Below are 23,584 nucleotides of genomic sequence, written 5' to 3'. Positions count from 1 at the left end.
GTTGTTCTCTGGTGGGCAGGAGTGGGGGTCACAAGGTGCTCAGTAGGGGAGCTTTTGAGCCAGGATGAGCCAGGAGAAGGAATTTCACAAGATAATATCATCAGTTAAGGCAGGAACAGGCCATTTTCACTTCTTTTGTGGTGGAATGTCATCAGTTAAGGCAGGAACCGGCCATCTGGATGTGTACGTGCAGGTCACAGGGGATATGATGGCTTAGCTTGGGCTCAGAGGCCTGACAGTCACATTCAGAGGTACTGGGGCTTAGGCATTCACATGTTTTTCATATGTTTTTAGTAGGACACTTGAACCCATAACACTCTCGTGAGAGGTTATCATGAGGATTGAATGTGGTAATGCACGTAAAGCTGTGAGCACAGTGCTTGGCTGGCACTTCATTCCATAAATTACTTTTGAAAGAAAAAAGTTGGCTGGGCATGGTAGCTCATGCCTGTAATCCCAGCACTTTAGGAAGTGGAGGTGGAAGCATCACTTGAGGCCAGGAGTTTGAGACCAGCCTGGGCAACATAGTGAGACCCCTGTCTCTACAAAACAATAAATAAAAATGGCTGCGTGTGGTGGCGCATGCCTGTAAATCCTAGCTGCATCCAGAGGCTGAGGCTAGAGGATCACTTGAGCCTAGGAGGTCAAGGCTGCAGTGAGCTATGATCACACCACTGCACACCAGCCTGGGTGACAGAGTGAGAGCCAGTCTCAGAAAAGAAAAGAAAAAGGAAGAAGTTGAGCACCTGGAAATTAGATGCTCTGTGTACATTGTGTGCCAGGCCCCATTTAAGTGCTTGATGTGTATTATCCCGCCAAATCCTTACAACCACCCCTCAAGCCAGGCAAGGTTTTCCTTTAAATGATATGGAAGCTGTGACTCAGAGAGGTTAAGGCATTTGCCTGAAGTCACACAGCCTAAATGGCAGAGCTGAGGATCAGCCTGAAGCCTATGAGGCTCCACCTCATCACACTACATAGGACTGTGCTGTAGTGTGGAGTGGGGGCTGCTTGCAGGGGCAGAAAGGCAGGGAGGAAATGCTGAGCACACAGCACACAGGCCCTGGGGGGCTTTCTGGGTCTGAGGGACCTGGAATGAGTCTCTGCAATAGTGAGAGACCTAGCTGATGGCAGGCTGCCTGGGGAGGTGCTGGTGAGCTGCCAGGGTGCAGGGCCAACAGGTCTGAGCCACTCCACTGTGACCTAACTGGCCTGGCCGATACTCCAGGTGGGGGCTGGGACAGGGCTCAGCCGGGGGTGAGGAATGTTGCCCTGAGTGCAGGTACACTCACTTCTCCAGGCTTCATTCTGAGTATACGCAGCTCTCCAGGAAGCGAAGAGGGCACTTCCTTACAGAGGCTTGAAAGTGCGGTCATCCAAGATTCAGGCCACTCTTTCTTCCTTCCTGCTTTCTTCTGAAAGGTTCCTTGCACCTAAGGAAGGTAACAATGAACTAGGTTTACAGTTCCGGACTAGAAGTTCATTTACTCAGGTACTAACTTGTTTACTCACTCAAGCATTTATTCATTCATTCACTCACTTAATCTTCCACCCATTCACCTAATGGCTCATTGATTCATTCATTCACTCATGCTCTCACATATTCATGCCCACAGCCACTCACTCTTCCACCTACCCATCCACCCACACATCCATCCAACCATCCATCCATCCGTCCATCCACCCATCAAACCAACCATCATCCTCTTATTCAATTGCCTTCCCATTCATCCCTTCTCTCATCCCCCATTTTCCCAACCAATCTTTCATTCTTTCTTCCATCTATCTATCCATCCATCCACCCAACCTTTATTAAGCACCTACCATGTTTCCCACTCAAAACTCCCTATGGCTCCCAAAGTAGTTCTGCACCCACTTCGGCTGATAATTCACTTACATATTGGACCCCAGCTCCTTGGCCTCACGGTGGCGTGGTTCCCTTGTCTCCTCCTCAGGAGGAGGCTCAGGAGAAGTGGATGGGTGGTCTTCTGCACAGCCCTAGTCCACAGGTTCCAGCCAGTGACAGCCGCCTGAGACTTGGGGTTTTTCAGGACCCTTTGCGCTTTGAGGCCTTTCCCATCTTTAACGCCAGAACCATGCATGCTCCTGGGCTCTGTGGCTCCAGCGGGGCCCTGTTTTCAGTTTCTTGGGGCCCATTTCTTGCCTCCCTCAGGCCAGAGCAGAGCTTCAGACTGTGGGGACCCATAGACTTGGGGGCCCTCCTTGAGGAGGACTCTGGGGCCTCTCTTCTTGGAGTACAGGTGAATATGCTTCCTGGAAAGATTCACTGACACCCGGAGGCTTAGAGGAGGGCAGGGCGGTCCCGGGCAATCTGGGGAAGTCCATGGCATTCAGTCCTGGCCAGAGGGCAAGAGAAGGGGCTCATGGTCCAAAATGGATGCAGGGAATAGGACACCACCAGGGAAGCTGGCAGGAGCGCTTCTCATACGTTCCCCAAATGCCCTACTGCTACACCTTGGCTTGTGTCCTTGTCGGCACCTGGAAACCCCTTCCCACTCCCCACCCTGACACTCAGCCTCTGCTCTCCTCTCAGCTGAGTCCACACGCTCCTGCTCTTTGCTTTCAGACACTCTGGTCGCTTCCCCCAGGGCCCCTACAGAGCTCCATAAAGATTTGCTAAGTGAATGAATGAGTTCTCATTTTACAGATGAGGGGGTTAAATTCCCTGGGTTTTTCCCCTTCCCCAGCCTTTCCCCAGCTAGTTCCTCCTCCTTTACATCTCAGCCAAAAGACCAATCCCGGGAGGCTCTCTGGACGTCCCCTCACTTTGCCACTCCCATTTCCTGCTCCCTTCCTATCCTCCCGCCCCCGTGCCCAGGTCCTGCTCTCTTTACACCCTGACACCTTCCTGCTTGCTTGTTTCCTGTCTCCTGGCAAATGTCACCATCCCCATTTCACAGAGGAGGAAACCGTGGCTCAGAGAAGCCTCAGAGGGAATAGCCCAGCCAGATAAAAACCCCTGGGTCCTGAGCACTTTCTTCCACCCATAGTAGCCAGGTGCTTTATTCATGTGGTTTTACTCGGAAATCGGGATGGCTGTAGGTAATAATAGTGGCCATGCAAATCATATTTCACGACAGTTTTTGAAAGGCGCCGTTTCCACTTCGCAGTTCCAGTGCAGGCGGGCAGGACTCAGGGTTGTGTGTGTGCGCGCGAGTGCCTGCCTGTAGGTGGCCCCGGCCAAGCCAGCCCCGCCCCAGGAGGAGGCTGGACATTAGTCCTGCATGAGGGTGTCTGGGAACTGGGTGCGCCACGGGGGCCCTACCTCACTCCTTCCTCTCACATTGCAGATCGAATCAGCCCCACGGCGGCAGCACCACGACGGACCGGGATCCTCGAGGTGCCAGCCCATGGCCGAGCCTGCTCTCCTCCCCGCCGCCCAGATGGAGAGGCTGGCCCCAGGGCCTCTAACCTCACCGTGTCCTCGGATCCCGCGGGCCCGCATTGTCAGGCGCTGCACCCAGCACTGGGCCGACCTGGGCTGCAGGTACAGGGGTCACGGGAGCGGGAGGGAAGTTGGCCCTACTATGCGCCAGGGGCATGTGCGGTCTGTCTTCACAACGTCCCTGTGCGCAAGAATCTTCCTCCATCGTACAGATGAGGAAACAGAGGCTTGGAGAGCCCTGTCACCTGGCTGTCAAGTGGTGGAGATGGCTTTTAGCCCTGGTCCGTGGGACTCCAAACCCAGACCCTTCCTGGGACACAGCATTGCCCTGGGTTCAGGCTACTGGCCTCCTACAGGGGTCACTGATTTTCAGATTCTTAGAGACCATGAGTGACGCCAGTATGTGCCACTTCCTCTTCCTCTGGATGTAGAGAGTCTTAGGGGGCCCAGGGGCTCAAGATTCAGGAGTCTCTGGGTCAAGATTCTGGGTCAGTGTGGCCGTGTGGTCACCTCAGCTGAGAACTGGTCACCCCTTATTCCTGCTCAGCCTGCCACTGACAGCCAGACTAGAATTTTCAAATAGTCATTTCCCCCACTCTAATTACATCATATTACAATTTGATTATTATAGAAAGTCAAACAGTACAGGAATACATATGTTCATTCTTGAAAACTTACTACTGTTAAAGTTTTGACATATACCTTGGGAGAACTTTTTGACATATACAAACCTAAACTTGTATAGTTTTACAAAAATAGGCTCTTGTGTTACATGTGCTTGTAAGGATTTCCCCCGCAACCCCTCAGTTAATGTTATGGACATCTTTACATGTCAGTAACATAAAGATCCAACTCATGGCCGGGCGCGGTGGCTCACGCTTGTAATCCCAGCACTTTGGGAGGCCAAGGCGGGCGGATCACGAGGTCAGGAGATCGAGACCATGATGAAACCCCGTCTCCACTAAAAATACAAAAAATTAGCCGGGCGTGGTGGCGGGCGCCTGTAGTCCCAGCTACTCGGAGAGGCTGAGGCAGGAGAATGGCGTGAACCCGGGAGGCGGAGCTTGCAGTGAGCCGAGATCGCGCCACTGCACTCCAGCCTGGGCGACAGAGCGAGACTCCGTCTCAAAAAAAAAAAAAAAAAAAGATCCAACTCATTCACTTTAACGGCCTGCCAGGATCCAACTTTATGGATATCTTTGGTTAATTTGAATCAGTTCCTGGCTAATGGACATTTAGGTTGGTTCCAATTTTTAACAATTCTAAGCAATACAGCAATGAACATCTCTGGGGATTTGCATGGGTAAAATTCACGTCCTAGACTTGCAGTTGCAAGTTTAAAAGGAATGTTAGAATCTTAATAGACCCTGCCCTCCAAAAGTGTTCTAGCTTGGAACACACCTGCAGCAGGAGACCCCCACTGCCCCATTCATTTGCCACCCAAGGACCTGAAGACTAGGCTCAGGAAAGGGAGGGGGAGCTTAGTGAGACCATTTCATTCATACAGCATGTTCGCTGAGCTCTTATGTGTGTGGGGCTCTGCCCCATCCCAGGCAAAAATTACTCAGGATAGGATTTTAATGAGAATCAATTTTAAGAAGCCAAAGACAAGTTTATCTATCTATCTATCTATCTATCTATCTATCTATCTATCTATCTATCTATTCTATATCTAATCTATCCATCTATCTATCTATTCTATATCTAATCTATCTATCTATTCCTCCATCTATGTTTCCTATTGCTGCTATAACAAATCACATAAGCTTATCTATCATCTCTCTGTCTCTCTCTCTCTCATTTATATTAGTTTTCTATTGCTGCTATAACAAATCACATAAACTTAGTAGCTTAAAACAACACAAATGTGTTATCTGACAGTTCTGAATGCTGGAAATCCCCAAATCGAGGGGTCTGTAGGGGTGCATTCTGTCTGGAGGCTCTAGGAATCTGTTTCCTTGCCTTTTCCAGCTTCTGCCGCTGCCCACATTCCTTGGCCTCTTCTGTCTTCAAAGGCAGCTCTGTAACACCTTCACATATGTCTCTGACTCTGACCTCCACAGTCATCCCCATGTCTCCTTCTCTGACTCTCCTGCCTCCCTCTTTCATTAATAAGGACCCTTGTGATGACATTGGGCCCACTGGCTAATCCAGGATCATCCCCCCATCTCAAGATCCTTAGCTTAATCACATTTGCAGAGTCTCCTTGCCTGATAGCATACATTCACAAATACTGAGGATTAGGATGTGGACATCTTGGGGAGCTGTTATTCAGCTGATTACACCATCTATCCAACTATCCGTCTTCCATCCATCCATCCATCTACCTATCTACCTACCTATTATGGCTGTTCCCCTGACTCCACCACCATCCTGCCTTAATCTCCTGGTTCCTTGTGATCTTTGAGGCAATTAATATTGAATTCACTATAAGAGCTCCTGACCCACTGAATGTGCTTAATAGCTACTGGTTGAATGAACAGATGAATAATACTTAAGAGAGTTTAAAATTTGAACCATTCATTCTCTTTATTACTGAAAACAAAACAACAAAAGCAACACTTTTACTTCCAGAACAGTGGTTTTTCTTTTTTTGAGATGGAGTCTCACTCTGTTGCCCAGGCTGGAGTACAATGGCACGATCTCGGCTCACTGCAACCTCCCAGGTTCAAGTGATTCTCCTGCCTCAGCCTCTTGAGTAGCTAGGATTACAGGCATGCGCCACCATGCCTAGCTAATTTTTGTATTTTCGGTAGAGACGGGGTTTCACCATGTTGGTCAGGCTGGTCTCAAACTCCTGAACTCATGATCCACCTGCCTTTGCCTCCCAAAGTGCTGGGATTACAAGTGTGAGCCAACGCGCCTGGCCCAGAATAGTGGTTTTTAAACCAGGGTTCTGCAAACATTTTATTTGTATTTAATTTTTATTATATCTTTCAAGTATTAAACATCTAGTAAAAATACTACCTCCACTCAGGTATCCCAAATGTTTTTTGTCAACTAAAATTATCTTGATTGTATGATCAGTAAATGCTGTAAATTAAACTTATAAAATCAGCTTATAATAATATCACCGTTACCTCTTTTGTTCATTGAGAAGACATTCCACTGCCAAAGATAAAAAAAAAGTGAAAACTACTTCTCTGGAACAGGGTTGGTCTGTTTGCTCCAGGCCAATGTTCTTGTGTATTGGCTCACAAGGTCACTAGGTCAGCTCCCCCAATCCTTTGAGTCTGTTCATCTCACCGGTCCCTTGCTTGTGAGTCATTTAGTTATTCAACAAATTCCAGCAGGACGGCAACCTTCAGGATGTAAGCCTGGATCTGTTCTGTTTACCCATGGCTCTCCAGCACTGGCACAGGGCTGGCTTGCTGTAGGCGCTCATAAAATATTTGCCTGATGAATGAAATGCTCACTGCCTCTACGTGAAGTCCTGTGATGGACATGAGGCTGTGGGTGTGAATAAGATGCTCTCTCAGCCCTTAAGATGCCCACAGGCTGGTCCAGGAGGAAGACATAACACTGGTCACTACCACATAATACACTAAATGCTGACCGGAAAGGCCTGAGCAGGGATGAATAGAATCAATGTTGCCATCAAACAGAACGTCCCATAATGTGAGGGGGACACCGAATTCACTGTCTATGTGGACTTCATCTTAAAACCATGCAATATTGGCCTTGGGAGGTGCCTCAAAGACCCAGTTGGAGTGAGGTGACTCTGTTGGGATTCCCCTTGTCCTTGCTCCCCGTAGAAATATATTTTCTGTTAATTCATGATTGGTATAAAAATACAAAAAAAGTAGCAAGTGAAATCCACCTGCCCCTCCCACCTCCAACCCACAAGAACAGCAATTGTGAGAAGTTAAGTGCACATCCTATAGGATTCTGTGCTTCATAAATATTTACATACATGTATATGTAAAATGTATCTATGATGCAATTCATGCACACAATTGTACTTACATACTTGAATTGGTTTATATTATGTATACTATTTTATAAATGACATTTCCATCTTTATAATCTTTTCCTGGAAAGACATAGAAATCAACATTATTCTTTTCTTTTTCTTTTGGAGACAGAGTCTCGCTCTGTTGACCAGGCTGAGGCTGGAGCGCAGTGGTGGAATCACTGCAGCCTCAACCTCCCAGGCTTAAGTGATCCTGGGACCACAGGCATGCACCACCACACCTAGGTATTTGTTAAATTTTTGTAGAGATGGGGTCTCCCTATGTTGCTCAGGCTGGTCTCAAACTCCTGGACTCAAGCAATCCTCCTGCCTCAGCCTCCCAAGTAGGTGGGACTACAGGCATGTGCCACCACACCTGCCCTTACATTATCCTCTTTAAAGACTGTGTGATGTTTCATTTTATGACTGGACAGTACTTTTGTTAACTAGCCTCCTGTTGATGGAATTTTAGGTTGCTTCTTTTCCTCTTTTGGTTGCTATTATAAACTATACTGCAATGTTCTTGGACATATGTCTTTGTGTACTTATGATACATTTTCAGAATAGGAATCACTGAGTCCAAAGGTGTATACATTTAAAATTCTGAAACATATTCTGGGTGGTTTTCCAGGAAGGTTGTACCCAATTAGACTCACCAAGTGGGTGTGAGCTTGTTTCCTAATATACATGACATTCTTGACCAGACATTATTGTTCATTTTTAGTCTTGGCTAATTGGATTGGGAGAAACCTGTCTCTTGTTTTAATTCACCCTTTTTATTATTATTAGTGAGGCTGAGCATCTTTTCACATGCTCAGTGTCCGACAGAGTTCAAAGGCAGATCAGAGAGGCAGAAAGACCCATTTTGAGTCTAGTGCACCAGCCAGATTTCCTTAATCAATAATGAGTTAAAGGACTTGGCTGATTGCACACAGATAGCTTGTAGAATCAATCACCTTTACAAGGTTCACCTTCACTCGTATTTTGCTCATGTGTAGCTCAAGTCTCTGCCACTGGGGTCAATGTCAACTGATCTCTCCAGACACACCCTCTTGTATGTGAACCCAACCACTGAATAAATCACCTACACATGGTTTAAATGTGTCAGGGGTAGAAGGACAGCCTGAATCTGAAAGTCCAGCTTCACCACTTATCAGCTGTGGACCTCTGGGGAAGTTACTTAATCTTTCTGAGCCTTGGTTCCTTTTCTGTAAAATGGTTGTGAACAGCAGTACCTGCTTCATAGACTTGTTGTGAGGATAAAATGACATTAATGCATGTGAGGGCTTAGTACAGTGCCCACCATGTAGAAATGGAACAATTTGTGTCAGATATCAGTGGTCAAAGGGCAAGTTCTTGGAGCTGACTCCAAATAGCACAGGCTTGTTTTCATGGGACAAGTGCATTCAGGACTCCTGACTCCTTGGCATGGCAGAAAGATTTGCATTTGAGTCCTAAATCCTCCACTCATCATTGGGAAAGTTCCCTCATTTCTCTGGGCCTGATCCTTCATTTTTACAATCAGTGCCATTCAGACAGTGGCTGCCGTTCACACTCACACATCCACCTGGTTCGAAACCCAGAACGGCCACCTCAGATCCACAGCTCCGGGGACCAGGCTGCCGCTGGGGGCTTCTGACCAGCTTTGCAGGAAAAAGTCCTTGCAAACCACTTTCCTCCAGGGCTCTCTAGCAGGAGGGGCCTCCCCAGATCCTGCTTACAAACCAGCGAAGGGCAGGTCCCTTCGGATGGAGCTTCCTATTTTCCCTCTTTCCTCACAATGAAGCAGAGGTGAAGGTGTTAATTACACCAAGCGGTTAGGCTGCCGCCCTTCACAACCCTGGGGTCCTCACCCTGCCTGCAATGTGGAGGCCGCTTCTCCACCTCCCCTCCTGTCAGGCATCACTGACTCTACCCAAATTGACCAGCAGATGCTCATCCAAGTGTGAGAATGTCTTTTCTCGACACTTGCCAGCACTGGGTGTTGGCAATCTTTTCTGTGTTTGCCAATCTGATAGAGTCCATCCTTGTTTTAATTTGCATTGCCCTGATTACTTGCGAGGCTCCACATCTTTTTGCATAGGGTATTTGCATTTTATCTCCTGTGGCTTGTGGATTTCTATCTGCTGCCGACTTTCCCAGTAGATTTTTTGGGTATTTTTTTTCTTTTTCTTGTTGCTTTCCAGGAACTCTTTATATATATAGACTGAATAGTAACACTTTATCATTGCTTGCAGATATTTCCTCTCAGTTGAGGAAAAAGGTCCTATGACATTTTTTATAGTGTCTTTTGTCATACAAAAGTTTTAAGTCTTGATGTAATCAACTCCGCTTTCTTCTCTTATGGCTTCTGGATTTTAATTTGCTTGGAGAATTGTTCTCCACTACCATTTGTTTCTTACTGACTTTGTTCTCATTAAACCCTAATACAGACTTCTATCCACACAGGGAAAATTCCTTTGTACTTCCCAGCATAAAGACCTGCTCCCCTTCCTGGGAGATTTGCATATCTCATTTCCTCCCTGACATTCACTGACTGTTTCTTTAAAACTGAGTTTCAACACCACCTCCTCCAGGAAGCCTCTTCTCAGCCCACTCCTCCTTTTGTTCTCTAGTTACTGCTCTGTCCCCTCAGACTGTTTGCCCCATCTTAAGAGGACTGTCGGCTGCTGCTGGCTGCTCGTTGGTCGGAAGGCAGCCTTGTGTTTTCATGTTTGTGGAGTACTTACTATGGGCTGAATGTTTTACAGGCCTTACTTTATTTCATCCTCACTGCCTTCTGTATACTATCCCATCATCACCCTGATTTTATAGGCTGCACATCAAGAGGACAGACCTAGGCCCAGACAGTGTGACTTCAGAGCCTTGGTCCTTAGCCACTGTAGTCAATGTTTTCTGTTGGGGTGGTGACAAAGGGCCACAAATTTAGTGGCTGAAACAATACAAATGTATTGTCTTAGAGTTCTGGAGGTCAGAAGTCCAAAATGGGTCTTACTGGTCTAAAAATCAAAGTGTTGGCAGGACTGTGATCCTTTCTGGAGGCTCTCGGGGACAATCAATTTTCTAGCTTCAAGAAGCCACCTGCCTGCCTGAAGTTGTGGTCCACCTGCATCTGCAAAGCCAAGAGTGGCCGGCTGAGTCCTTCTCATGCTACCATCTCTCTGTTTTTCACTCTTCTGCCTCCCTCTTCCCCGTTTAAGGACCTTAGTGGTTTCATTGGGCCCGCTCAGGCAACCCAGAATAATCTCCCCAAAATCAGCTGATTAGCAACTGTAATTCCATCTGCAACCTCCATCCTACCTTTGCCATGTAACACACACATTTACAGATTCCAGGGAGTAGTGGGTAGTCGGGGGGTTATTCTGCCTACCCGCAGCCACTCTTCCATATTGCTTTGCCAAACTTCAGTCCCCTGCCTCCACCCCCAGGAGTCATCCTGCCTCCCTCCAACCTGGGGCTTAGATCAGTGCCTTGGAGTCACCTGGAGGGCTTGTGCAAACCCAGATTGCTGTACCCGACCCCCAGAGTTTCTAATTCTGTAGTTCTGGGGTGAGGGCTGAAAATGTGCGTTCCTAACAGGTTCTCAAGTGATGCTGATACTGAAGGTCTGGGGCCTACACTTTGAGAACCACTGGGTGAAATTTATTAATCCTTCAAATGTTTATCAATATCTGCTCTGTTTTGGGAGCTGGGCTCATACAATAATAAATAGAGTATCTCTGGTCTCAAGAGATCCCAGTCTAAAGGAGAAAACAAATAGGCAATGACTATGGAGGGCGGTAAGTGCCAGGACATCAATGAGCCCAATGCCTGTAGGAGGGCTGCAGAGAAGGCTTCCTGGAGGAGGTGATGCCTGAGCTGAGTCCCAAAGTAGGCACTGAGCAGGCCAAGGATGGGAAGGAGAAGGGTGTTCCTGGCAGTAGCTGCCAACTGGGCAAAACTCCAGGGCAAGAGGGAGCCTGGTGCCTCTGAGAGGTATACGTAGCTCACACTGGCTGAAGGAGAGAGCGGGGCAGAGGAGAGATGGGATTGCAGTTTGCTTTCAAGCCCTGAGCCCGGCGGCAACCCCAGGGCCAGGAGACCTGAAGGTGGGGTGACAATCTGGCTCTTAAGCCCTTGAGTGCGCAATGGAAGAGTGAGCGATGAGGACCTCCCTGTGAAGATGTGCAGCAAAGACAGGGATAATGAGGCCATGCCTCACCCCTAGGCCCGCCTAAGAGGAGGTGTAACCATGGCAACCAGCCTGATGCTCTTCCTGCTGGTCTTTTCTGAAGGCTTTAAAGACCAGATGTTCTTAATCTGGGGCTCAAGGATGGACCTTCAAAGATCCGAGAACCACTAAAATTATTTGCTAAATGTTATGCATCTCTGTGTGTGTGCAATTCTCCGGAGAGAGGATCCACAACTTACATAAGATTTTAAAAAGCTCTCCCCACTGCACCACCCTCCTACCCCAAACCAGCTAGGAAGATGTTATAGACCAGGAGTTGTAAACTCTGGTGCCTACGAGGGTTAAGTGGGACTCTCAGCGAGTCACGTGGCAGAGTGTAACATCTCAGGGCATGGTGAGGATTGTGGAACCAAGGTGTGAATGGGAAAACCAAGCTCTGTAATATATTTTAAGGAATTTTCTGAGCCAATGTAAGAGACCCTGGCCTGGGGAACACAGTCTCAAGAGGTCCTGAGAAGGTGTCACCATGGCAGTCGGATTACAGTTTGGTTTTATGCATTTTAGGGGAGACAAGAGTTATAGGCAAAGACGTAATTCAAAGCATAGAAGCTGTATAGTGGTTTGGCCGGAAAAGGCGGCATATCTTGAAGCCCGGGCTTACAGGTTATATGTCGATTCAGATTCTTTAATTTGCAATTGGTTAGAGGAGTGAAGCCTCATCTAAAAATTTGGAGTCAGCAGAAAGGAATGTTTAAGAGAAGGAAGTCTGTTAACCAATATACCGGGTCAGAGTTGCTCGTAGGGGTGTGTAAGTTCACCTTTGTCTGGCACGGCCATAGGTCCTGTTTATAATTGGTTATCTTATTGTCACAAAAAGTCTGTTTTGTCAGTCTTGTGATGTCTGTTCTTTTTCTTTTTTTTTTGACAGTCTTGCTCTGTCACCCGGTAGCAAAATCTCAGCTCACTGCAACCTCCACCTCTGGGGTTTAAGCGATTCTCCTGCCTCAGCCTTCCAAGTAGCTGGGATTACAGGCACCCGCCACCACACCTGGATAATTTTTGTATTTTTAGTAGAGATGGGGTTTCACCATGTTGGCCAGGCTAGTCTCAAACTCCTGGTCTCAAGTGATCCACCCGCCTCAGCCTCCCAAAGTGCTGGGATTACAGGAGTGAGCCACCACGCCTGGCCATTGTGATGCCTATTTTAACATTAATGCTGGTCAGATGCTGTGCCGAAACTACAAAAGGGAGGAGCGTATAATGAGGTGTGTCCAACTTCCCAACCCATCATGGCTGCGAATTCAGTTTTGCAGGTTTCCCTGGGATTCCCTTGGCCAAGAGATTGGGTCTGTTCAATTGGCTGGGGGGCTTAGGATTTTATTTTTGGTTTATGGAGGACCCTAAGCCTATTTAAAACTTTTTTTTTTTTTTTTTTAGAGACAGTGTCTCACTCTTTTACCCAAGCTGGAGTGCAGTAACACAATCATAGCTCACTGCAACTTCAAACTCCTGGGCTCAAGCAATCCTCCTGCCCATGCCTCCTGAATGGCCGGGACTTCAGTTATGCACCACCACACTTGGCTAATTTTTTTTTTTTTTTCCAGATGGAGTCTTGCTCTGTTGCCCAGGCTGGAGTGCAATGGCGCCATCCTGGCTCACTGCAAGCTCCCGGGTTCACGCCATTCTCCTGCTTCAGCCTCCTGAGTAGCTGGGACTACAGGCACCCGCCACTATGCCCAGCTAATTTTTTTTGTATTTTTAGTAGAGACAGTGTTTCACCATCTTAGCCAGGATGGTCTCGATCTCCTGACCTCGTGATCGTCCCACCTCGGCCTCCCAAAGTGCTGGGATTACAGGCGTGAGCCACCGTGCCTGGGCACACCCGGCTAATTTTTGTAATTTTTTTTTTGTAGGGATAGGGTCTTGCTGTGTTACCCAGGCTGATTTCCAACTCCTGGGCTCAGATGATCCTCCTGCCTCCGCCTCCCAAAACACTGGGATTACAGGTGTGAGCCACTGTGCCTGGTCTAAAACTTTTTATATGATCAAATTAACAGCATTAACACTTAATGTTATTTTAATAAAAACAACATTTTATTTAACCCAATATGTCCAGAATATTTTCACATGTAATCAATATAAAAATATCAATTAATGAGATATTTTACATTTTCAAATATGAAGTCTTCAAAATCCAGTGTGTACTTTTCATTTCCAGTAATCTCTGATAGGATGCTAAATTTTCATCAGAAATCCTTAATGTATATTTAGATTTCATAAAATATACAGCCAGAAAAGTAGATTTGTGTACCCAAGTTGTTCTAAACATATTTAGGCCTTTTCCAGTAACTGAAACAAGTATCTAGTTTTAAATTTAAATTAGTTAAAATTAAATAAAGTTGGCTGGGCGAGGTGGCTCACACCTGTAATCCCAGCACTGTGGGAGGCTGAGAAGGGCAGATCACCTGAGGCTAGGAGCTTGAGACCAGCCCGGCCAACATGGAGAAACCCTATCTGTACTAAAAATACAAAAATTAGCTGGGCGTGGTGGAAGGTGCCTGTAATCCCAGCCGGGAGGCTGAGGCAGGAGAATCGCTTAAACCCAAGAGGCAGAGGTTTCTGTGAGCTGAGATTGCACCACTGCATTCCAACCTGGGCAAAAGAGTGAGATTCTGTCTCAAAATGAAAGAAAAGAAAAGAAAAGAGAAAAGAAAGAAAAGAAAAGATAGAAAAAAGAAAAGAAAGAAAAGAAAAGAAAAGAAGAAAGGAAGGAGTTAAAAATTCAGTTCCTCCTTCATACTAAATACTGTATTTCAAGGGCTCAGGTGGCTAGTGGCTACAATATTGGCCAGTACAAATCAAGATGACAATCGAAGTGACTCAGGAAGGGACACACGAGTGTCTATAACCTTGTTCGAAGGAAGGATCAGGGCAAACCTACACAACTTAAGGACTTTCGAAGCTTCTCTGGCAAGCACCACAGGGCTGTGCTGCTGGCTGGAAGCCCGTTTTAAGAGGCAGCCACCACTTGGCTTCAGCCAATTGTCACTTAGAGACAGAGACCCAGGATTATCCTCTCTACTGATTATTTTTTCCCAAGGGAAATTGGAACTAGAGGACTTAAAAATGTGAGACCTCCTCATTTTCAAATGATGGCAAGCTATTTAAAAGGTGAGAAAATCCAGTGTGTGTGTTGGGGACGTGGTGGGGGGATGCAGTTTGCTATCTCAGATGGAGATTGGTAGATCGTGATCTTCTGTTGGGAATATTTGTCATCTCAGAGGTCATGGGCGGTACCTTAATCTCCCCCAGCCATCTAAAAAATGCAGGCTGCCCCTCCCAGAAGTGCTATGTGAGAATTTTGATGCAATCCATCAGTTCCCACCCAACTCTTGAAACCTATGCAATTCTCTGAACCCCAGCAACATAATGATACTCCTGGCTTCCCAACCCTGGTTGCACAACGGAATCAACAATAGGTGCTCAGGTCCCATTCCCAGCAGTTTGGGTGTCATTGGTCTGGCTGGGGCATTGCTTGGGCATAATGGCCTGGAAAAGCTCACTGGGAGATTCCAGCCCATGGGCAGGGTGGAGAAGCACCCTGCCCTGGAGAAGGTCTCTGGGCCAGGTGCCCACGCTTAGGATGCAGCTTCTTGTGTCCAGCATGGGTCCTCTGTTCTTCTGATTTGTGCCCAGCTTGAACAGCTAAAGGAGGCACCCATAGCTGTGCCTTCCCTGTCTCCCAGCCCAGCCTCCTGTGTGATTCAGGAAGCTAAATTACGTTAATTACATTTCAGAATATTTTATTCTTATTGTCTATAACACAAAATAGCCATGCTTGTGACTTTCATAACCCACAGATCAGCTCTAGCAGAATTGCTGTGTGAAGGAGATATGGCGAGCATCGTTTAATAATTCAAAGAATGGTCACACTGTCCAGAATGAGCCAGTCTTCTTTGTCTTAATGGGAAAGTTGTAGCCGTAGAGGGATTTTAGGAGCTCAGTTAAGATGATACTAAAAATGTAAAGGTAAGATTTGCCTTTTATAACATCTCATTCCCACCCATCCCAACCCTGTCCCCACAGGGGTTGCTTCATAGATGTGAGTGTTGCTGTGTCCTGATGTTCAGGTTGCGCACTGCACAAGAGTGTTACAATCAGAGGGGCACCATTTACGTAGTCATCATGTACTAAGTTATGTGAGTTATATGGGTGGGCATGAAGAATCCAAACCTCCTGTCAAGTCCTCAGGCAGCAGAGGAGAGACCCTCTTCATAGGCACACAAGGCTATGTACACATTCATGAGTGACTGTGCACGCACAATTCCCTGGCACACCCATATGCACATGGCTGTGCCCTAAGATTGCCTTTCTTTTTTTTTTTGAGCTGGGTCCATTTTTATTGTGGATCGGGGCTTAGAGGATAAGCACTGGTCAGCATCATTAGCTGCACCATCTACCATCCTTCTCTGTGACCCACGTCTGTGGGAGGGTCTAAATTTAGCCCAAGAAATCAGGATCAAGAAGGGGGAAAAAAAGCCATTGGCCACATGGCCACTTCTGCTATATCTACACCTACCAGTCACTGAACACTTACCCAAGGTGACAGTTTCCATGCAGGAGACCCAAGTGGCTCTGCTAGGGACAGTAACTTATTTGCCTAAAGCTTTTTTCTTTCTCAAAAGAGGGGGCGGAGAAGGCTGATTTCTAGAAATAGATGTGGAATTGAAGAATGTCCCAGGGAGCTAAGTTTTAAGGACTAACCACAAACTTGTTACTTCTCCAACAATGTCATGAATCCATTCCTTGCACCACTGCACATTTTTCATGCATTCAAAAGTGTTTCTAGAGCTCCAGAACCATGAGTACCTCATCACATCCTAAGCTTCACATCCCCCAGCAAGCCGCCTGCACCAGGCCTTTCTCTAGAAGTCCTGAGACTGAGTACTCTCCGAAGGCTGGAGGTTTGTGCGAGTTTGTACCTGTGGTTGAGTGCTTGTGTGAGGAAAGTCCCGCTGGTGTTGATCTCCATCAAGGTCAAGTTATCCAGCTTGGCATGTGCCTCCTGTTGTCTCACAAAGCTGTCAGCAGACACTCGGAGTTTGGCTATACGAGTGTCCCATATATCCTTGACCAGGGTCCGGATTTCGTCTGCCTTTGGGATGTCGTCTGAAGCATGATTTAACGGGAGCTTGGTAAGTTCCATGTAGTAGAGGCTGGGCATTGGGGTAAAAGCTTCTTCCTTTCATTCATGATCCCTCATCTTCTCCAACTTTTCTATGTTCATCCACTCTGGAGGGAGCAGTCGACATTTCTGCTTTTGTTTCAGGTTAATTGCCAGCCACGGGGGTACTTCCACTGGTAAACCAGGGTTAAAAGGCCCCAGGTACCCACCCTGATGAGGTAGCTCTTGTCCAGACTGAAGTTGGGGATAATGGTAACCAGCTCCTTCTCGGCCAGGAACTTGACCTCGGCCGCGTCCATGGTGGTGCGAGTGGCTGGCTCGGGCCTCATGGTCTCCTTGGGCTCCTCAGCATCCTGGAGGAGGTGCCGCGGCCACCATTTTCCCCGAGATTGCCTTTCAGTCTCTGCTCTAAGAGCCCCAATTGCTATCCTTTATTGATTCCTGACTCAGAACCGGATGTGTCACTTTATCTGGGGGTTGGAGATAGGGTGCAACATGGAGCGTGCACACAGCCAGTAGCATGTGCACCTGGCACCCAGGAATGGTGTGAGTGGCAGAGAGTGGGCTCACCGCACCTCTGGCAGAGCTGCTGGGGTTGTGCAATAGCATGCTGTCCCTGTCAGCTATCATTGTGTGACAAATGATCCCCAAACCCAGCAGCAATCATTTCCCGAAGCGACGATCGTGTACTCCCGCTTCTGTGCCTGAAGGTGGCTGGGGATTAGCTGCTCTACCCTAGGCTCTGCTGGGCGGCTCCATTTCTAGCCATGGGTCCGGCTGAACTTACTCCTCCCTGCTTACTGGGCTGTGGTCTGTGCCATATGTGTTCATTCTGAGACCCAGGCGGCAGCTGTCCAGGAACAGCTCTTCTCATGGTGTTGATAGCGGTGTGAGAGGGCCACCCCACCACCCAGGCACACTGCATACCTGGGCTTGCCCAGAGCCAAAGGCACATGGCATCCCACATAGCCACTCCCTGATGGTGGCTAGCTCTCTCACCCACCTCTCTCCCTCCTTTCCCTTCACCTTCAGCTTCTCACCTTCCCCCAGATTCCCCGCTCAGCAAAGTAAAGCTTGGCACTGCCCAACAGCAGCTATCTGTTGCTCTTCCAGCCTGCCCCACTGGGGACAATCTTAATTCATTGTTCCACAACATATCATTACCCAACAATAATTATGGGACAAGGGATGTGTTCAAAAGAGTCCAGGAACTCTGTGGCTCAGGTGATAGGGATAAGAGCTCAGCTGATCAGAGGCAGAGCTGGGGCTACATCTGAGCTGGTGGTATTCCCTCACCAACCACAGGCTGCATCCAGCCAGTGAAAGAAAAGAAAACATTCACAATTGAGGAAAGACCATTGTACAAGCAGCTTATTACACAGTGGTTGAGAACATGGACTACAGAGCCAGACCTCCTGGGGCCAAATGCAGTTCTGCCATTTACTAGTCAGGTAACCTTGAAGAAGTCACTTTATCGCTGTGCCTCTGTTTGACCATCTGTGAAATGGGATAAGAAGTTGTGAAGAGTAAATGAATTAATCCATGCTGAGCAGTGTTTCTCAGCCAGAATGATGGTGTTCCCCAGGGAACATTTGGCAAGGTCTGGAGACGTGTGTCATTGTTAAAACTGAGAGGGATGCTTTGGCGTCTAGTGGGTACAGGCCAGGGATGCTGCTAAACTTACTACAGTACACAGGACAGGCCTCCTTCACAGCAAAGAATCATCCTCCTGACATGCTGTTAGTACAGAGCTTGAGGAACTTTTTATTTATTTATTTATTTATTTATTTATTTATTTATTTATTTTGAGACAGAGTCTCATGCTGTTGCCCAGGCTGGAGTGCAGTGGCACAGTCTCGGCTCACTGCAACCTCCACCTCCTAGATTCAGTGGAATTGAAGGCTGCCCCCAAAGCCCTATTCACCACTCTTAGGGGAAGCCCTTGATTGGGTTGCTGAAGCCAGGCGATGCTCCCTGCCCCAGCAGGTCCAGGCTGAGCTGATCTGGTTTGGCTGCTGGAGAGGAGGCTCGGCCACACCTCCACCGGCTCATCCCGATGGCCCGCATTCTTGCTCCCTGGGTCATGCTGGCTTTCGGCTTCCCTGAGCAGGCTCTCGGCTTCGTTGAGCAGGCTTTTGCTTCTGTGGCTCTCAGCCTTGCATGGGTTTCTGCAGCCCTGCCCTTTGGGAAAGGCCTTTGCTCCACTGTCATATTATTCTCACTGCCTGCTATGACCTCACGGGCAAGGGTCTCACTAAGATCCTCTTGTAAAGCACCCTTCTCTACCCCTGTCTTCCCATTTTACGGACTTGGAAGCTGAGGTCCATAGAGGAAAAGGGACATGCCAACAGCTGCACAGAACATGAGCAGGGGAGCTTGAATGGGAGCCAAGGACTTCTAGGCCCTGCCTCATCTTCCAGGCCACCTGGGGGGAATGTTCATGTGTGTGGAAAGAAGGGCTTTGCATTCGGGAAGGCTCTAAGCCTCTGTGAGGGCTCCAGCCCTCCGACTCACTGCAGGAATATATTTCTTCCATGGTCTGTGACTCTGCAGGACAGGAACTAGAGGCCACTCACTGGCTGGGCAGTCTTGGGTGAGCCACTTTCTCTGTCTGAATCTCAGATAGGAAGAGTCCAGAAGCAACATATATTGATCAAACTAACATTGACTGAGGACTTCCTATTCTAAGCACCTTATGTATATTAGCTTCCTAGTAACTGGCCATAGTAAGGGCTCGATAAACATTTGCTGAATGCGTGAATTGGCTCTTACACTATACTGCCCCAGGTAGTCTCTGTTAGCTTCATATTAAAATGAGGAAGCTAAGGTCCAGCCAGGTTTGGGGACTCCCCAAGGTGACGTTGCTAATAAACAACAAATCTAGGATTCAAATTCAGACCCAGTTGACACTAGAGCCAAATTTCCTGACTTTTTTTTTTTTTTTTTGAGACAGAGTGTTGCACTGTCACCGAGGCTGGAGTGCCTCGGTTCACTGCATCTCTGCCTTCCAGATTTAAGCGATTCTCCTCCCTCAGCCTCCCGAGTAGCTGGGATTCCAGGTGCCCACCACCATGCCTGCTAATTTTTTGTATTTTTTAGTAGAGATGGAGTTTCACCATGTTGGCCAGGCTGGTCTTGAACTTCTGACCTTGTGATTCACCCGCCTCCGCCTCCCAAAGTGCCGGGATTACAGGCGTGAGCCACCACACCCGGCCCAAAGTTCTTGACTTCTAAATTTACAAATCTGTTTATCTATTGCTCAGTGGCACATAACAACTATCATTTTATTCTGCTCAGGGATTCGATGGGTAAGGAATTGGGACAGAGTGGGCAAGAATACCTGCTCCATGGTGTCTGGGGTGTCACCTGGGAAGACTGAATGGCTGGGGATGACTTCATGCTGGGGACTAGAGTCATCTGTCTGGAAGTGTCTCCACTCATGTGTCTGACACCTACACTCAAATGATTCAAGGGTGAGGTTCGGCTAGGGCTGTTGACTGGGGCACCTGCATGTGACCTGGCACTTGGCCTGAGCTTCTCAACGTAGCAACCCATTCCAAGGAGCAAGCAGAGAGTGAGAGAACCAGGTGGGATCAGCTTGGTCACTATGACCAGACAGAGAAGTCTCATCGCTTGACCTCTGCTGTGTTCTCTTAGCTGAAGCTGTCACAGCCTGACAGATTCAAGGGGAGGAGACATAGGCCCCACCTCCCCATGGGAGAACTGTAAAAAAATTTTGGGACCATACATGATATCCGCTACAACTACTGTATTCCAGGCAGTGTTCTAGGCACTGGGGAGACAGCGGGGAATAGAGAAGCCAAGAAAGAAATAGTTCCAATAGAAATGAATGTGTTACGGAAAAGCAAATAGCAGAGACCTAATCCAGGTTAGGGATGAGAAAAGTTGTGTTTGAGGAAGTGACTTTGAGTCTGAGACCTGAAGGGTAGTTAGCAAACAAGGGAAGGACATTCCAGGCAGGGGGAAGAAGGAGGTATGTGAAACGAGGCTAGAAGCGTAGGCAGGTCAGTCCAATGCCTTCATAAGGCATTTGGATTTTATCCTCAGGGTCTTGGGATACCATGAGGATTCCTAGATGCGGTGAAAGGCCAGTTTTTGAATTTGGAAGATCTTTCTGAACCAGAGAAGGATATCTAGAAGAAACACAGGAAGACTGCGATGAGGCTGTGGTCCAGGCGAGAAGTGATGGTGGCTTGGACCAGAGTGGTGGTTCAGAAGTTAGTGGATAGAAGAGTTGTATGAAAGATAAAATTCATTATGGGTTCATGGGATGTGGAGACACCAAAAAGGGTGTGAGGAGTGGCTCTCAGAGTGCTTGATGGAACCATCTGATGAGACAGGGAACTCTGAGAGGGGCACGGTGTCTACAGTGGGGAAGAAAAAATGCATTCAGATTACTTCATTCACACCTGGGGCCTCCCTAAATCATCTGGTGTGGCAGTTAAGTGCCTGGTACTGGGGCTTGCAACCTGGGTTCAAATCCAGGCTTTGCCACTTGCCAATGGGACAAGTCTGGGTGGGTCCCCCAGTCCTATTGGGTCTGTTTCCTTGTCTGTAAATTGGAAACAATAGCACCCCCACATGGGACTGATGTATTAAACTGAGGTTTGGCCAGGCTTGATGGCTTACATGTGGAATCCCAGCACTTTGGGAGGATCACTGGAGTCAAGGCATTTGAGGGCAGCCTGAGCAGCATAGCAACACCTCATCTCTACTGAAATAAAAAATTAACTGGGCATGGTGGCATGTGCCTATGATTATAGCTACTTGGGGGGCTGAGGTGGGAGCATCACTTGAGCCCAAGACTTCGAGGCAGCAGTGAGCTATGATGGCACCATTGCCCTTGAGACAGAGCAAGACCCTTTTCAAAATAAAAAGAAATAAACTGATGCTTGAACATGTTTGCCACTGGGCATGTAGTAAGTACTTGGTAAAGGTTTAAAAAACAAATTACAACTGGAGGTTGCGCTGTATACTTAGGACCTGCGTACTTTTCTGCATGCGCTATAGCTCAACAAAGCGCTGGAAACAAAACAAACAAAACATCAGCTGTATTTGTGAGGCTCTGAACACCTTTTGCGGATGTGTTCTCTTCCTATCATTCTCTTTCTAGAAGGGGGGTACTCACCGCCATGCTGCAAAATGCGATGTTGGAAACAATGACACCTTTAGCACTGTGGGTGTTTCATTTTGTTTCTGTTCTTTCCTGTGCCCCTCTCTGACCTCCTCAGAATGTTCTTCCAAAGAAATAATTGCTGCCCCCTCACTGCTTAGCTATCAAATGGTGATAGTGTTGACAATTTTGCTTGGGTTTAGTTGCTGCAGTTTTCAAATTGTCACGAAAACACACAGATGCTGGTAATTTCAAAGCGAATCGCAAAGCAACCAAAGAAACGGAGCTGTGCCCCCAGCATGGGGTGTCAAACAGATTCGCAGGAGGCACTGACTAGCAGTTTTCTCGAAAAGCATAAATAGAGCGGAACAGCCAATTTTATAATTAACTGGAACTTGGTCTCCAGTGAAGCTTCTGCTCTGTGCAAATGCCGGAGCCCTTGCCAGAAGGTTGTGCCCTGTCCCTTCCTTCAGGCTCTGGCCGACTGGAGGTTTCTTTGCTTTACCACATTTTGAGTCTGTTTCAGGATGGAATTGTTTAGGACTCGGAGTTGAGCTCTGTGTGGGCAGGACGCTTGGGAGGAAGCCACAAGCCAGGGTCTATGGTAAAATCCTGGCAGGAAAGGCCGTGTGCAGAAAGAACATGGGTCCCTCATTCAAACATTGTTAAGAATTTTGAGATGGTGACAGCAGAGCTCTGAACCAAGTGTGGGTTGCTTCCAAACCCGGGCCCTGTGTGACTGCACAGGTAGCACATCCATGGAGCTGGCCCTAGGTCCTGGATTACACCTCCAGAACCTGGGGGGACAACAGTGAGTGAGGTCATAGGCTGAGGGCAAAATACAGCTTCAGGGACTCCAGGGGATGGGATCCCACAAGAGGGGGGCTAAGCAGGCAGCAGGGGTAAAGTCAAAACAAACAAACAAACAAACATCCAATAAAATAGTCCTTTTTTAGAGGCAATGTGGCAGGAGTTCACAAACCCTTTGATTCAGCAATTCTACTTCTAGGATTCTCTTCTACTGTACAAAGGAGCAAAGGTAACAGATGGTATTATTTGTGATATTGATGAATAGAAACAACCCAAATCTCCATCAAAAGGAAATGGGGATATTTCAAATAAATGCACTGTGTGGGGGACCTTCCTGTGAGCATCCAGCTCCTCAGCAAATAGCTATCAAATGCTTAGCGTGCATAGGACTCTTGTGGGGCTGGTGGAGGACTTGAGTTCTGTGTCTTGGCTGACATGAGCCCAAAACAATGTCCCCTGAGTGAAGAAGAGAGTGCCTGCCTTTAGGTTAAATATGCCTGGGGAGAAACATGAGATGTCTGCACACCAAAGTGTTAGCATGGAAAATGTGGTCGTAGCTGCAGGAGAATGACTGATTTTCTACTTTGCTCACTTCTGCATTGCTGGGAATTTTTACAATAACTGCATATTGATTTTATAATGGAAAATATAGCTAATAAAAATGTGTTTTAAGGCCGGGCTCAATGGCTCATTCCTGTAATCCCAGTACTTTAGGAGGCCAAGGCAGGCGGATTGCTTGAGCCTAGGAGTTCGAGAACAGCCTGGGTAACATGGCAAAAACCCTGTCTCTACAAAAAATGCAAAAATTAGCCAGGCATGGTCGTGTGTGCCTGTAGTCCCAGCTACTCAGGAGTCTGAGGTGGGAGGATGGCTTGAGCCTGGGAGGTGGAGGTTGCCGTGAGTCATATCACGCCACTGCACTCCAG

The 23,584-nt window shown here is 47.6% G+C and overlaps 1 protein-coding gene and 1 pseudogene across 1 annotated transcript in view; one reads left to right on the top strand and one right to left on the bottom strand.

The window, feature by feature from the left end:
• The first annotated feature begins 3,243 nt into the window (after positions 1–3,243).
• Positions 3,244–23,584, top strand: part of ARHGAP40 (Rho GTPase activating protein 40) — a 49,918-nt gene continuing 29,577 nt past the window's right edge. The window contains exon 1 of the mRNA XM_012511737.2: positions 3,244–3,508. Coding sequence (XP_012367191.2) covers positions 3,246–3,508 — 263 coding nt within the window. The 5' untranslated portion in view covers positions 3,244–3,245. The remainder of the gene's footprint in view (positions 3,509–23,584) is intronic.
• On the bottom strand, positions 16,455–17,013 carry LOC100581740 (annotated as a pseudogene).

The sequence above is a fragment of the Nomascus leucogenys genome, chromosome 13 (assembly GCF_006542625.1).
Source record: "Nomascus leucogenys isolate Asia chromosome 13, Asia_NLE_v1, whole genome shotgun sequence".
NCBI lineage: Eukaryota > Metazoa > Chordata > Mammalia > Primates > Hylobatidae > Nomascus > Nomascus leucogenys.
This window is presented reverse-complemented; position numbering and strand designations above follow the sequence as displayed.